This window comes from Glycine max, chromosome 11 (genome assembly GCF_000004515.6).
Source record: "Glycine max cultivar Williams 82 chromosome 11, Glycine_max_v4.0, whole genome shotgun sequence".
Lineage (NCBI taxonomy): Eukaryota > Viridiplantae > Streptophyta > Magnoliopsida > Fabales > Fabaceae > Glycine > Glycine max.
In genome coordinates, this window is record NC_038247.2 from 2005195 (window position 1) to 2021468 (window position 16274).

A 16274-nucleotide genomic window follows, 5' to 3' on the forward strand; every position below is an offset into this window, starting at 1 on the left:
ATGTACTTAAGAAGATTACGACAAGCATTTGTATTATATCGATCTAAGGAGGGTAGACGACGTTAATTTTGAGTAAACACTATGTATATAATTAGAAAACCATTCCATTAAAAAAAATGTTGGTCGCATTTCAAACCATCTGATAAGATGATCTTAACACAACAAGTTATTTGTTAAGGAATTAATGAACTTTTACTAAGGGACATAACACATAGGACCAGGTAGCTAGCTCTTAAATCTCCGCATATATCTTAATTTATTTCTTGAGCATCACCTCACCTCTTGGCGTATGCATGGATCACTTGAAAATAACAGAGATGGGGATCCTAACAGCGTGTTTGTCAGATACCCTAACCCAGGTGAGAGAACCTTGAGCAAAAGTATGGTTGCCTCTATTTTCTTTTATTTCTGGGATAAACTCCACAGAGAATGTAACCTTCTGGTTCACCTCCGTGAACGTTATCTGACTAGGGTTCACACTTATCCCCAAGGCCAAAGGCACATCAAGTTGCACCGTGTAAGTTGACTGTGCAGGTCCAACATTGGTCAACGTTCTGGTGTAGTACTGTGAACTAGACCCCATCAGAATAGAAAATGAAGGGTAATTGAGTTGTGCTTCTGGTATGGCTTTCCCACCAGAGCATCTCACTCTCCTTTGCACTAGAATTTCAATCTCTCTGTCCTCATAGCCCAAACCACACAAATAGGGAACGTAATCCTCTGGCTGAATATCATAAACAAGCCCTGGATCATTTGCTTTATTAGGGTTAACATGGCCTGCACCAGTGGCAAATATGTCAGCAGGTAAATTCCTTTGGTCAACTATGGGTGTGCCTCCGAGGTTGACCGTGTAAGCAGTGGTCATAATTGCTGACTTTATAGCCGCAGGGGACCAATCAGGGTGTGCACTCTTGAGCAATGCAGCAACGCCACTAAGGTGAGGACACGACATTGATGTTCCTGAAACAACGTTATACGCTGGGATTTTGTTGTCTACGGACACAGCCCATGCAGCTAGAATGTTCACTCCGGGTCCAATGATGTCAGGTTTTAGAATCCCTGGACTTGCTTGGCTTGGACCCCTTGAAGAAAATGAAACAACCGTGGGAGCAAGTTCATCACCAATCACGGTTCCTTTGAAGGATATTGTTGCGGTTGGTGAGTAAGATGAGTTTATGTAAGACTTTATGGCCAAGCCAGCAAAGTAACTCACTTCCACTGTTGGCAAAACATAAGCAACAGCGAAAGTACTGAAGCCAAGAGGTTCTGGGTTGGCGAGGATCATGGCTGCACCACCAGCTTTCAGAACTTCTTGTCCTTTTCCAACACTTGGAAAGCCTCCACCTATGTCGCACACAACAACCTTTCCCTTGACATCAACGTTGTTTAAGGAACCTGGGAGACAGAACTCGGAGTTGTTGTTTCCGTTTGCACCAGAATACACTAGTGGCAACAAACTAGGGCTAAAATCTTGGGGTTGGAACAAAGATTCCCCTTCATATTCTGCACCGTTTCCAAGCACTGCCGATGCTGCTATCTTTCTGTCAATTGTGCTTGCACCAACGGTGAGAATCCACGGTGCTTCGTTGGATAGAGTGCTGTAGTCAGGACCAGAGTTTGCGGCTGAGCAACTAACGAAAACTCCACTCTGAATAGCCACAAATGCACCAATCGCAATAGGGTCTTCGAAGAACGGAAGAGAGCCTAAACCAAGGGAAAGAGAAAGAACATCAACACCATCATCAATGGCTATGTCCATTGCGGCTAAGATGGCACTTTCAGTGCAACCAACTTCGTCATTGCACACTTTGTACATTGCCACGTGAGAATTAGGTGCGATGCCAGATGCAGTACCCTGAGCCATGCCGAAAACGCTAGCGTTCTCCACAAATCTTCCAGCGGCTTCTGCAGCAGTGTGAGTTCCGTGGAAGAAGTTTTCAAAAGGAGGCTCTTCAATAGCGTTTTTTAGCAGGTTCCTTGCACCGATGAGTTTGTTGTTGCATGTCCTTTGCCCTGTGAATTCGCAGTGTCCGTTCCATTTTGCTGGTGGAGGTGGGATCCCTTCATCGTTGAAAGATGGATGGAAAGGGTATATACCTGTGTCTATGACTCCAATTATGACACCTTCGCCAAGGTTGGAGCTATTCCACAATCCAACACCTTGTCGCAGCCCCAAGAAAGATGGAGTGTGTGTTGTGTGCAATGAGAGGGTCCTTTCAGGACGAGCTGATACAATCTCATCTTTCTCTTGAAGAACTTTGGCTTCTTCTGGGGTTAACTTCACGGCAAATCCAGAGGCAACGTTGCGGTAAGAGAAAACCATTCGGTTCTTGTGGGTGGTTTGAGGTAGGAACGAGTAATACCAGTTATGTAACTCTTCTGATTGAAGAAAAGATATGGTTTCGGGCTTTTTGACGTGAACAATGTAAGTTTGCAAGTTGTTGTTGATGTCATGCTCTTCAGCCATTGAAGTCGGGTTGGCGCTAAGCATGAAAATAAGGCCGAGAAGAAAAGCAAGCTCCATCACGTACTTGCTTTTGTCCATAGTTGGAAATTTGGTAAAGAAATGCAAATTAAGTTACTTGGGTTGGGATTGGCCTAGTGCCACATGCATGTGTATATATATATATATATATATATATACATGCAGTGGAAAACAAAATGGGTGTGATTAACGATGCCAATTGGTCATAGTTCTACCACTTGGCAAACAAGGAAATGGCCTGCAATGATTGAGGAACATTATTGGTATAATATTATTTTTGATAACATTATTCTTTTACCTTTGTCTTTCATATTAACTATATTTTATCTCAGCTTCTCTCTGGTACAATATTGTGTATAAAAAAAAATACAAATGTAATTTCTCACAAAAAATTTGCTGGCCTAGGACGGTTTATTGTCCAACTACAACCTACTATATTTAGCCCTAACAAAATATTAAGATAACTAATGAGTACGTAAATTAAGGCACTCACATGCTAATTCCCGCTCTAACTCTTGTGCATTGATTTTTATGGACGAGGCCCGTCCCCAATAGGCGGAAAGGACATTCATTCTTCTTAGCTGTGTTTTATAACATATTGCCCCAACATTATCATATGTTCCTCTCTTGATGAACCAAAATGTTAAAACCAAAAAATTTATAGAGTTCAATGTTAGAATTATTTTTTACCTAGAAAAAGCATCTTATCTCTTCGCTATAAATAAAATTTTAGCCCTAATTATTGCTATTATTTTAGATTTCGATCTTTATATATATATATATATATATATATATATATATATATATATATATATATATATATATATATATATAGTTAACACACCAATCTTTATAAGATATTGGTTCCTGCGTCAATGAGAGATTAAAATCAAAATGAAAGAAAATATAAGGAATTGGAATCCTGATAAAAAATTACAAGGATGAAAGAATTGCAAGGAATCCTTTTAGGATGCTTCATTTATATATATAAAACCTATCCATCTTTTGTAGTACAAAGGTTAGTCTTATTGGAACTATCCTATTCATCCTTCAAAACGTATCACATCTCAAATATGATGAAATGGGATGAATTGAAATGATATTTGACAAGTACATTTATCTTGAATAAATTCATAATTTCTTTATTTAAGATTGTCAAAAATCGTAGGTGTGCTCATTAAATTTTGTATGATTCAAAATATACGGTTTAGTATTCTATGCTATTAATAATAAGTAAAACATAAATTATAATATAAATCAATGCAAACTTTTTTATGATATTTATTCTAAATATTAGAATAGACAATAGTACAGAATACTAAACCGTATATTTTGATTTATACAAATTATTATACTGAGGCTAATTAAAATGCAGAAAATAGGCTTAAAAATTATATATAATACACTTGCCTGCCTATTAACGATTTTATTATTGGATTATGACCCAGAGGGGAGTTGTACAAGATACAAGTGATGCAGAATTTTGTATGCTAACTTCTGTCCTAACAGTAATTTTCTAAGATTCTGTGTACCAATAAAAAAAATCTGAGAAAGTTGTTAGGCGACTGTTAGATTCAGCTATGTTGCTATCGAAGTTCAACTCTGGCAGAGAAACTATTTTCTATGTTGCATATTGGCCTTTGTCTGTATCGTCATCATCGAATTCCCAAGCTCCTGCACCATTTCAGTTGAAAGCAGATAATATAGCCAATGAAATGTACCAAACATGAACAATAGTAGTAGTGTCAATTATGCATACCTCCTTGCTGTCAACATAGTACCAGCGTCACCGTCGCAACCTTCCCTCCCACTGTGAATTTGCCTTCCCCCAAATACGAAAGGTGTTTCCTATTTACAATTTGTGCGATGAATCAGTAAAAGAAACACATTAGAAAATGAATGGGGGAAAAACAAAAATGGATATGAATGAAAATCATAGGCTAAATGTATTCTTCAGGCAATGCTATCTATACCTTCACATCCAGATGAAAAGAACTTCCTATATTTTCTTTTGAATCCTTGCACCCAGAAACAAATAACTCAGTATGATAACAAGACCAATAAAAATAATACGCGATAGCCACATTTAATTCAAAGTTACAGAAGGAAAACCTCTCTGAACACTCTGGAATGCCGAGGCAGTTTCAACTGAGATCCATTATTTGACTGGACTTCGGATGTTAGGGACATCTGCCAACATTTTACGATAGGAGAATGAATGAGAATAGTAGAATTAAATATCTTTTATAAACAGTAACAATACTGATTAAGTGAAGAACCCTCAATGCAAAATATCTCTGGATTAATTTAAAAGAAATTGCAGTTAAGAAAAAAATATGTAAGGAGCAAGAAAAAAGATCGGCATGAATTCACACCTTGCTAAAGAGTTCGCTTGGTGGGTTATGCTGAACCCTCTTTTCCGTATGGAAATTAAATTCCTGTATAAATTGAAGCAAGATGTGATATCATCATATTTTTTTATCCAGATTCCCGATATTATTAAGGTGAGAAAAAACAAGCAAACCAACTCACCATTGGCACCGTGGTTTCCTGCTTTCTGTTCAGGAAAACAGCAATATCTCCTTTACTTGAAAGAATCTGCACCGGCACTTTACAGTTGGTAGTGCAGCAAATAAAAAAAAATAACAGGGGAAAGAAAGGTAGAGCATACTGGATACATATTAGAGTATTGTATAGAGAGGTGCAGTATTCAACTGCACTCTCTCAAGTTAGTAGTTAGCACACTGTGTCAGTTTGTAAAGTTAGTTATTGACAGCTGTTGCATGACTAACTAACTTTTTCCTAACTACCTAACTGTATTGCAACTAACTTCATAACTCTATAAATAGTGTTGTAACTCAGGATTCAATTACCTCAATAATATTTTCTCATTCCTTCTTTGAAGTTTTATCTTCTTTTCTCATTTTCTATGATCTAAACAGAGTTCTAACATGATCTATTAGTTTTCTAATAATACAGATGACAAAATGACAACGAAGTATTGAAATAGAAATCCACCTTTTCATCAGATCAAACTACTTCTATACAGAAAAACCACAAGCAAAAGAATATTTCATAAGCAAATTAGAGTTACCATACTTTCATTCACATTATTTATATCAACTTTTGAGATTAAGTATAATAACTTGAGTTTTACAGGAAATTCTCTTGACAAATTGTTTCAGAAATAATTTTATGTTAATCCTAAGATTGGGTCATAAAAGTAAAATATGTTTTGAGTTCACAAAAATAAAAGCAAGTGAAAATGAAAATAAAAGTCTGAAAACTTGTATACCACGCAACAATTTTAATATGCAACTTCATCATAACTAAAACTGGCCAGTGAATGTATAATACAATGTCAACCAAACCTCCCACAAGGGTATGATGTGGTAGTGTCTGGCATAACTTGTTGCCAAACAGAATTTTAAGAAAAGAAACTTTCAAAAAAAGCAATTAGTTTTCATGAAAAAAACTTTGAAAAGAAAACCTCATTGTTTATGCAATTTGCTTAAATGTATTCATTAAAGTCATACAACTTGTACAAACTATTTTAATTTTAATTGGAGATAGATGCTTGGTTAAAAGTAAGAAATTTGAAAATCTTAACTCATACAACTAGAATATAGTTTAAAGTTCATTGTTTCGTTTCTTCATAAAACTGTAGTCCAGGTATCTTCATACCAAATTTATTGCCAATATCTCGTTACCTTCTTATTAAGAGGACGAGCTTTAAAACAATGAGCAAAATCCAATCCATCATGCTTTGGAGCACCCAGGGCAGATGGCCTATGCAAAGGGAGTATTTTGAAGTTAGTACCATTGTTTCATGATTTATGGGAATAGAATGTTAATTCTAACATTTATCATCGCATTTGCTACCTTCTCAAATCCCTGATTCTATTTTCTTGAGCAGAAACAGCTGTATGTTTGTCCAAATCCTGCAACCAGCAAACTTAAGTTCCCCAGAGATCACTAATCATATGTATCTTGTAACAACAAACTAAAGCAAGAAAATGCAGGTAAAAATCACAAGCATGAATCAGGTACAACCGTACAAGAAAATGAATGACATTTGACAGAATACAATTATGTGAAGAGACATTAATATTACTACTTAAAATTGTATGACCTAAATTAACCTTATCAAAATCATTGCAATGAAGTGAAGACGATGAAGTCGCAGATGTATGCTGCATGGCCCTCTCTTGTGTCCTGAGATGAAATTCCTAAGAAGACATAAAAGAACATGAGCTTCAAGATAACTGATGCATTGTCTGATTAATCATCGTGGTTCAATTCTTATGAAAGCAAGTGTCAAGAGCTTACTAGAAATTCTGGCAATCGTGGAGTGCTCCTCTTGGGAAGTGGAAACGAAGGAGCATTTAGAATCTAGATTATGAGCATAATTAGTTAGGGGAAAGGATGTAAAAGATAAAAATAAGATTAACCCAACAAAATAAATTCTAAAAACAGCAAGTACCGACTTTTCTGTTTAACGGGCGTGCTTTGAATCTGGGGACAGCCACTGTCACAACTTCTGCCTCTGCAGCAGGTTTAGGTCTGGAAAGCACAAGTATAATATGTTGACTTCAATTTTGAGGAAGATGAATCATGTTTGAAGAAAAATCATCTTCATTAAGATTTTACTACACTAAAATAACAAACCTAATCCTTTGTGCTCTGTGAGCTGTTTCTAGGTCAGGCTCTCTAGGAATAGTAATCTTCAGCTTGGAATGTCCAGAATTTTGATCAACAGTTGCAACCTGAAAGAATATGCAAATTTATAGTGCACCATTGTGTGAACCTACTCCCTATCCCTAATTAAAAATGACCCTTTGCCCAATGGAATTTAACTATTTTCTTTTTATTTTTTGCTATTCAAATTTGAAATTTAGATACTTGTCAAGATTCAAGAGTACCCTCTCCTTGGACATTATTTGATATATTTCCACCCATAACAACAGTGCTGTATCAGGAAAACAATAAGGACGGAATTTCTGTTCATTTGTTTATGAAAATCAAATAGGGAAAGCAATAATGAACAACAGAGGTGGGCAAAAATATATGGTACAGAATATGAGCATCATACAAGTCACATGAAGAATATATTTGGCAAATGGCATGTAAAATCTACTCAAGTAATCTGCATTATAATCCTTACCTTTTTAGGTGCCTTGTGGACAAAATTAACTTGCTGCTTCACATCAGCAACCTATCATAGAGAAGATACAGTAAGCAATCCAATTACCCTGTCTAAAAATAAATGGAATGCCAGCAATAGTAAATACACATTTAAATTTTCAGTTCATGGTTTCAAGTACTTCCATGATACCAGCCAAACATGGGGGGAAATTTTATTCTAATAATCTATGATCCATTAAATTGTTAACCTTGAAAAACATCAACTAAATTCTCATAACTACCTTAAACCATTTCTGATACAAAAAAGTGGAACACAATTTTAAGAGCAAATGCATCATTAGCAACTTATTAAGAGCTGCACAAAATTTTAAAGCACTAATGTTCAAATTTTATGATCAATTTCTGCCTTATATCTAAGCATTCAGACAGAGACAAAGAATAACAGTCACTTCTTCTGTTATCAGATAATCACAGGAAGAAGTAGAATAGTCAAATTTACAGACCTTGTGCAAGCTGCCACCTTCTAATTTCTGCCGTTTGGCAGCTTGACACTCTATCCCAGAAGAGGTAGATGAATTCATTTTTTTGTTATGATCTTGTACTTTCTGAAACCTGAGGACAATGGAATAGTTGAGTTGTAGATATATAAGGAAAAGCAGTTTTCTTGACATCCATGGATTAGAAAGCTAGATACAACCATAAAACATCGTAGCACCAAAGAGAAAAAGTAGGGAATAAATGCAGTAATACCACGGCAGTCCTACTTAATAAGAATCCATGACTTCATAAAGAACAGAGTAACCATCCAAGTAAGAGAGCATTTAAGTCAATGTACCATGCCGAGCAAACAGATATCTTATAGTAGAATGCAGTGACATGATTCAATTAAAAAAATGTTTGCCAACTAATCAAGTGTTGCAAGACTGTTTGATTTTCACTAATAATTCATTCCTTGAACCATGACAAAGGACAAGTTTCTTCAATGATCACCTTGAGCTAACAATTTGATGGGGCCGATTTTGCTTAGCCAACAGACTAGCAGTAGGTCTCATTAGTGTTGAACCCTTCATCACAGCAGATTTAACCTTAGAATTCAAATTGCTACCAATTGTCTTACTGCTAAAGGTCATTCCTGGAAAGACATAATTACATATCAGGCTCAGGAAAGAAAAACAAGTTTAGATAGAACGTAAAAGGAAAAATACATAAAGAAAATTGCAAAAACATACTGTTATAAATAATAAAAGCAAAATGTAATGAGTTATAAATTACCAAAAAAACTACAGTTCAGAACAAAAATCACTGTGGCACAAGAGATTAAATTCAACATACATTAGGTTCACAACTCAAACAATGGTATGATTGGGTTTAAAGAGAAACTTTGATGAAGCCAAAGTTGAAACTGTGCAATTAATCAGTTGATTTGTGGGGAAGGATCACAAGATGTATAAGCAAAAAATTTCATTAAAGACTATCCCTCCTTACTCAGCATCATCTATCATCACACTATCTATAAGATTAGTTACCTGAGGTTACTTGTAAAAGTTGCAAATTAAGATCGTACGGAATTCCACTCAGCAAGGCAGAAATGTTCCCACTCCCACCCCCTCCTTTTGAACCTGACAAGTAGAAAGCATCAGTAAGCCAAGAGCCATGCCCCTTCTAACATAACACGTAAATGAAAATTGGGGTAAAATCTCATTCTAGTCCCGAGATTGCAAGTGTAGGTCATTTTAGTCCTTTACAAAATTCACACATTAGTCTCCTAATCTTTTGCATAAAAAAATTAGATGAAAGTAAATGTCGATTTGTAAAATCAGGATTAAGATGAGCCTAATGTTAAGGATTGAGGTGACCAATGCTCACAACATTTGAGTTGAGAGAGTAAAATCAAGAGAACAGTGGAAGAGGATTGCATACCGTCATGGTGAAAAACTGTGCGAGAAAATCCAATCCCGGACGGAACATTAGACTTGGCAGCGTGAACGGTGGTTGCACATTCGCTAACGTCGTCCTCTCTCGCCACTAACTTCGCCACAAAAGCTGAAACAAAAAAAAAAAAACACAGTGATTACAAAATAATGCACGTTTATAGAAAAGAAGGAAAGAATAGAAGAAAAAGAGGGTTAAACGGACGAGAAGGAGGATAGCTTCCGGCGGAATGAAACCAGAGTTCGGCTTGGCGAGCCTGAGCGGGAGTTTCTTGTGCACCGAAATCGAAGAATCGAACTGCGTCGAACTCGTAATCCAAATCAATCTCGTGAGCAACGAACACTTGTGCCTCTACTTCCATATCTTCCTCTTCCATCATCATCATCACCTCTTCTTCCTCACTAAGATAGGTTTCAATTCAAATGCACTATCATTGATTATTATTATTATATTTAATGTAAGTGCAAACAAATATTTTTGTGTGCGTTCAAACTCTTGGCAGTGCCACTGTTGCTTGAAGTAGTGTTGAGTTCAGCGATGAGGTTTTGCAAATAAACGGAATAGAAATAGAAATAACAAATGATTAATTATGAATTACATGAGTAAAATACAAAATTAGTCATGTAATAGTAGGCTTACCGTGCATCGGTCTTCTAATTACTAAAATTGTATTTTTGATCTTTTTAGTTTTTTTTCATTTTGATTTTAATTTCTTTTAAATTTATTCATAAATTTAAATTTCAACATTAAATATGCATTTAAATGGATGATGACCAGAAGAAAATATATTAGAGTTATCCTTGGACGTATATTTTTATGTCTAATCAGAACATAATATCAAATATTTCTTTCTAATCGTCAACATTTAAATCTGTAAACTTAGAGACCAAGTTCATTAAAATCAAAGTTAGAGACAATAAGGAGATAAAAATATTAAAAATATAATTTGACCTTTTGTAATTTTGTTTGTCTGGTTGCAGTGGGACCCGCGAGGAGTAAGTGAGTAACGACCAACGATCTAAAATTTGAATTGTATGGGACAGTGTGTTTGGACGGATTCACCCTTGGGCTCTTTGGATTGGATACAATTTGAAGGGAAGTGGTGCTTTGGACTGCGTTATATTATGTTATGTGTGGTCACTGCTTAGACTCAGACTCTGCGATTTCGGCGCCTCCTCGTTTACCTTTCGCAATCCATTATATTTGCAAAACTCCCCCTAACGTAACGGCTCTCTTTCCTCCCTCTTGGGCTGGGCTTCGCTGGGATGGGCCGCGTAACTGATATTTTAAGGTAACGATAGGTTATATTTTCAAAACGAAATTACTTTTTCTGGTTTACTTTCAAACTCTCTTCGAAAAAATTATACAGAGCACTAAGTAAATAAGTATTCATTAATAAAACATGATATACATATAAAAAATTATATAATTATTATTTTTTATGTCTATCTCTCTATTACTGTGACAAAATAAATAATGTGTAGAAAAAAGATGAACACAAAAAATATTATTATACAAATAACATTTCTTTCCATTGATATACGCGTGCAAATAATCAGAAAAACTAAAAAACATGTTCAGGATTGGAGCTAAGACGAAAATGATCGGGAAGTGAAGGACAAAATCAATAAATATTTTTATCATCTAATGGCTAAAGAGTAAAACGAATTGAGATATTTTTCCATATAGGGGAAAAAACTCATCCTTATCCACCATTAACTTGTTCTTACATTCAGCATTCTTTCAAGAATACATCTTGTCCTTGCTTTCTGTTTATCCTTTTCACCAGAAGAAAAAAAAAATTAAAGTGTTAATGAATTAGATTGATATAAAAAATATCATCTTATGGACGCTTGAAGTTTTCAATAAAAATTAATTTATATCAATATCATCATCATGACAAAAAAGTAATCAACTATCAAGCGGATATCAATTAGGCATTTTATTGTATTTATTAAGTTTTGAAGCAGTTTATTAATTAAGTACTAGTATAATATTTTGTGGATTTCAAGTGTTTATTTTAATTTAAGTAAGTAAAATTAAAAATACATAAGAGACAAAAATATCATTATTGTTAGATAATGAAATTATGTATCTTAAAAATAAGGATGTTATTTTATCCTTTCTTTGATGACACTCTCGGCCATAAGTTGTATTATGTGTGTTTTGTTAGGACTGATTTTTTGCAAGGCTACTCTCCACCCGCTAGAAATGTAATAATACAGAGAGTCTAATCCCGTCGTAGCCTCCAGCCAAATCAGTTCATTTCACTCTCAGCAATCAATCGCTCTTCCTTTCATCTTTCTCCGATCCTGCAAAAAATAACTATTGACATGAAAACTATGCAGATATGTTTTCTGAATCAAGACACTATTTTCATGCCTCTCAAGTTTATATGATGAGTTAAATTTAAAATTTAAGATTAATAAAATACTATTAATATAACATTTAAGATAATTATTATAAAAATTAACAAGTATTTATAATTGGATGGTATTATAAAATACTGCACACTATCAATACATAATCTATTAACCCAAACCAAAATCAATATATAGTTTTTTTTCTTATAAATGAACTAAACCTAATTTAAATCAAACTTATATACACATATATAATTATATTTATGAAGACATTTACTATCTATTATGTATGTGCACTTTTAATATTGGTAGTTAACTTCATTAGCATAATTAAGATTAGTTATTTTCTTGTAAAAGAATTAATTATTTTACTCACTCTAAAAAACTTGGATCTCTTTTAATTTGATTGGGAGATTTAATTTAATATCATATTCAAATTCCCAAAGACATATATTTAATAATTCAAAACTGATATAGCCGACATTTTAAATTCTTTAAAATTAATTTAACAATTTTCTATTAAAAATTTATTTGTGTGGCATAAGAAAATTTAAGATTTCAGTCATGAAATTGGCAATGTTACATGGTTTGTTTGTTAGCATTAATTTTACACGCAACCGGATTCTCATCCAAGCCTCAACCTCAAACGTCCACGTCCCTGTTTTTATATATGAAAAATATAAATAAAAGATCTTATGCATGATTGAATGACTCAGTCTCGGACTCTTAAGTCTTAATATGAAAGTTTATTTTTAAGCTTTCTAATGTATGGAAAAATCGCTTCATAATAGCATATAATAATTTGCTAGTATGAAAGAGTAATCATACATATAATAATTTTTTTATCTCTTTTTTAGTACTTCACATATTTTTAGTCTTGTCGTATGAAAATTGTTGTTAAAAATCATATAAAAGTATCATCACTCAAATTGAAATGATCGAGTACATGAGATTCTGAATTTGATGATTTGAAGAGTTCTTTCCTCCACTCAATCGTGTTTTGTCTCTCTCTCCCATACATAGAATAATCGCATTGATTGTGCTCGAGAACAACCTTAGTCTGGGTCCAAATTTCAGCTTGTGGCCTATCTACTCTCATTTCTGGTTTTTTGTTTCCATTTGTGCTTCATTTTTACCGTTCATTTCGCTCATTGTTCTCATGATAAACTCTTTGACATACATTGTCGCATCTATCAACGTTCAATTGAACGGTGCACAAACCATTTGGCCCCTGCATGAACTGTGCATATGGCAGCAACGATGGGAAGCCACATGTATAATTTTATTTTATTAATTTAGCTTAAAGTATGAGTAATATTATATTACTTTTTCAAAATTTTATAATTTTTTTTATTATATCACTTGTATTAACTCTTCACTGATTATTTATATTTATTGTAAAATTATCGTGGAAAAAATAAAACATCATTTTTATATTATATTGAACAGTGACTTGAGCTTAGGGACACAGCTTGTGTTGAATTTCGTTGAAGTTAGCTTGGCTTAATGCTTTTACGCTATACATTAAATAAGAAACTGTTCTTTATATATGTAAATAAGCATTTGACATGCACGACATTATATTTTAGGACACGAGTTCTTTGTACATAACTTACACGACTTTACATATATTAAATGCAAAATTAAAGGCATAGGTGAAGAGAATTTCCTTTTTTGATCTAAGAAATTGATAAATAACACAAATTTGTCTTTACGAAAATCATAAAAGCTATCAGGTTTTTGGTTTCAAAATAATGATATTGGAATGAGATGAGAGCATTATTAATGATAAAACCTTGTATCCAAGATACATTGGAGGAAGAGTAAGAGAGCGATGAGATGAGAGTGATAGTGCCTCTACAAGGAGTTGTCCAAGGCACAGGGGGTCTTTTCTGGGGTTCTGTCATTCCTTGTGCTCTATTCTACTTTCTTCAGCTCTACTTCAAAACCAAGACACCTCACCACCCTCCACCTTCCCAAAACAACCACAAGGACGATGACTCCACCACCTTCCACCGCTCTCTCTCTTCCAATCACAGGCACTCCACTACCACTGCCTCCGCTTACGTGTCTCCTCGTGCCAATTCCATAACCGCTGCTAACTCCCCTTACTTCCTAGGCTTGCACAAGCTTGCAGATGATCCCTATCACGAGACTCATAATCCTGATGGTGTTATTCAGCTTTCTTTGCATCAAAGCACCGTGAGTTGAGTTTCTTCTCTCTTCACTCTTCTCTTCACAACCATACGTTAAATTGACTTGGTTCATTGTTGGCTGTAGCTGTCTCTCGACTTGATTCAAGATTGGATTCACCACAACGGAAGCACTGCTGTGTTCGGGACACCACTCGGCATTTCTAGGATTGTTCCTTACCAACCTCTCCATGGATTGATGGAGCTCAAAGTGGTAATTCCTATCATTTCCCTTCTCTGTGCTCTGTTTTTTCATATAATAAAGTGATTCTTGCTTGATGAATTCTCTAATCCTGCAGGCTGTGGCTGGTTTCATGTCTCAAGTTTTGGAAAACCTGATTTTCTTCAACACCTCGAGAATGGTACTAACTGCAGGTGCCACTTCTGCCATCGAGATTCTAAGCTTCTGTCTAGCAGATCATGGAAACGCATTCCTTGTTCCCACGCCTCTTAGCCCTGGGTAAAAATCACTTTCCCATCTCCCAACTATCCATTTTATGTTGCACACAAGTTTTTAAACTGCAGTTTCGTTGCAGTCTTTAAATTGCACCCATGCGACTACAATTGTGACCACAAAACACTCCAAAAATCTTCAAGTTGCGATCAAAATTGCAGTTGCAGTTCAAAACTTTTGCAGATTTTAAATTGGGGTTGTAATCACATTTTGTCACAACTGATGTGACTATAATTACAAATTTATAATTAAAAGATTCTAAACACTTGATGCTGTAATCACAATTAAGGTTACAGACTGTTTCTTTAAAACTTTTCCTGCTTTGACAGTTTTGAATACTTTGTGCAGCTTTGACGGGGTTGTAAAATGGCGCACTGGCGTGGAGATAGTACCTGTTCCCTGCCGCAGCACTGATGACTTCAATTTAAGTATAACTTCAATCGAGAGAACCTTCAATCAAGCAAAGATGCGTGGTCAAAAAGTTCGCGGAATTATAATAAACAACCCCTCAAATCCTGCTGGCAAACTATTGGATAGGGAAACACTGTTGGATCTTTTGGACTTTGCTAGAGAGAAGAACATTCACATAATCTCTAATGAAATGTTTGCCAGCTCTTCTTATGGAAACGAAGAGTTTGTGAGCATGGCAGAAATCATGGAGGCAGAAGATCATGACCGGGACAGAGTTCATGTAGTGTTTGGTTTGTCAAATGAGCTCTCGGTTCCAGGTTTAAAGGTGGGTGTTATCTACTCTTATAATGACAATGTCGTGGCTGCTTCTAGCAAATTGGCAAGGTTCTCCACTGTTTCTGCCCCAACCCAAAGATTGCTCATCTCCATGCTCTCAGATACAAGTTTTGTGCAAAATTTTATTGAGGTTAACAGATTGAGGCTGCGGAAAATGTATAATACATTTGTTGCAGGGCTGAAGCAGTTGGGGATTGAGTGCACTAGGAGCAGTGGTGGTTTTTGCTGCTGGGCTGACATGAGCAGGTTGATTCGCTCTTACAGTGAAAAGGGGGAGCTTGAGCTCTGGGATAGATTGTTGAATGTTGCTAAGATCAATGTTACCCCGGGATCATCATGTCACTGCATTGAACCTGGATGGTTTCGTTTTTGTTTTGCTACATCCACTGAAAAGGCTGTTTCTGTAGTAATGGAGCGGCTTCGGAGAATTGTTGAGGCCACAAATGGACATAGTTGATGTGGGGTCAATTAGTTCTGCAAATTTAGTTGGTTTATTGATTTTTTATTCTTTTGGAGAAGGCAGCATCATCCTAGGAGGAATAAATAATCACCAAGGGGTAGTTGGATGACATGGACATGGGTGTTATGCAATGGAGTTGCTTCAAAATGACATGGACAAGGTGGCACCACTGATGCTATCAAGTTAAGTCGCTTACAATGACAAAAGTGTATGAAAAGAAAGGAAAGATAAAAAGAAAAAACTCACTGCAAGAACCTAATTTGGTTATAGGCATGATGGCAGTTTTTATTTTTTATTCTTCACCTTCATTTTTAGCATTTGCTTTTATTTCATAAACTTATATTAGAGATTAGAGAATCACATATCCTTCAAGCTTTGTATATTTCAGCAGGAAGGTCCTATTGTATTATATATAACATTTGGTGTGATAATTGACAAACCCGAGGGCAGAATTTGATAAGTGTTCTTGATTGCTCAGCTGTTGAAGTTTAATGAG

At 35.3% G+C, this 16274-nt stretch overlaps 3 protein-coding genes across 3 annotated transcripts; 1 reads left to right on the forward strand and 2 right to left on the reverse strand.

The window, feature by feature from the left end:
• Window positions 1–298: 298 nt before the first annotated feature.
• LOC100777577 (subtilisin-like protease) lies at window positions 299–2545 on the reverse strand. The gene has a single exon (XM_003538462.3). It carries the CDS (start codon window positions 2543–2545, stop codon window positions 299–301), a length of 2247 nt encoding a protein of 748 aa, XP_003538510.1.
• A 1351-nt stretch (window positions 2546–3896) lies between these two features.
• LOC100800432 (protein TPX2) lies at window positions 3897–10110 on the reverse strand. Its single transcript, XM_003538671.5, has 18 exons — window positions 9767–10110; window positions 9551–9673; window positions 9157–9249; window positions 8621–8762; window positions 8134–8242; window positions 7650–7700; window positions 7154–7251; window positions 6973–7048; window positions 6815–6877; window positions 6628–6714; window positions 6368–6426; window positions 6196–6274; window positions 5018–5083; window positions 4861–4923; window positions 4598–4675; window positions 4459–4503; window positions 4245–4333; window positions 3897–4159 (listed from the first exon to the last, which is right to left on the reverse strand). The coding sequence occupies exons 1-18, from the start codon at window positions 9945–9947 to the stop codon at window positions 4141–4143; spliced, it is 1521 nt and encodes a 506-aa protein (XP_003538719.1). The 5' UTR covers window positions 9948–10110; the 3' UTR covers window positions 3897–4140.
• Window positions 10111–13028: 2918 nt separating this feature from the next.
• LOC100783490 (probable aminotransferase ACS12) lies at window positions 13029–16230 on the forward strand. The gene is made up of 4 exons (XM_003538473.5): window positions 13029–14127; window positions 14206–14331; window positions 14417–14577; window positions 14920–16230. Exons 1-4 carry the CDS (start codon window positions 13765–13767, stop codon window positions 15773–15775), a joined length of 1506 nt encoding a protein of 501 aa, XP_003538521.1. The 5' UTR covers window positions 13029–13764; the 3' UTR covers window positions 15776–16230.
• Window positions 16231–16274: the final 44 nt, after the last annotated feature.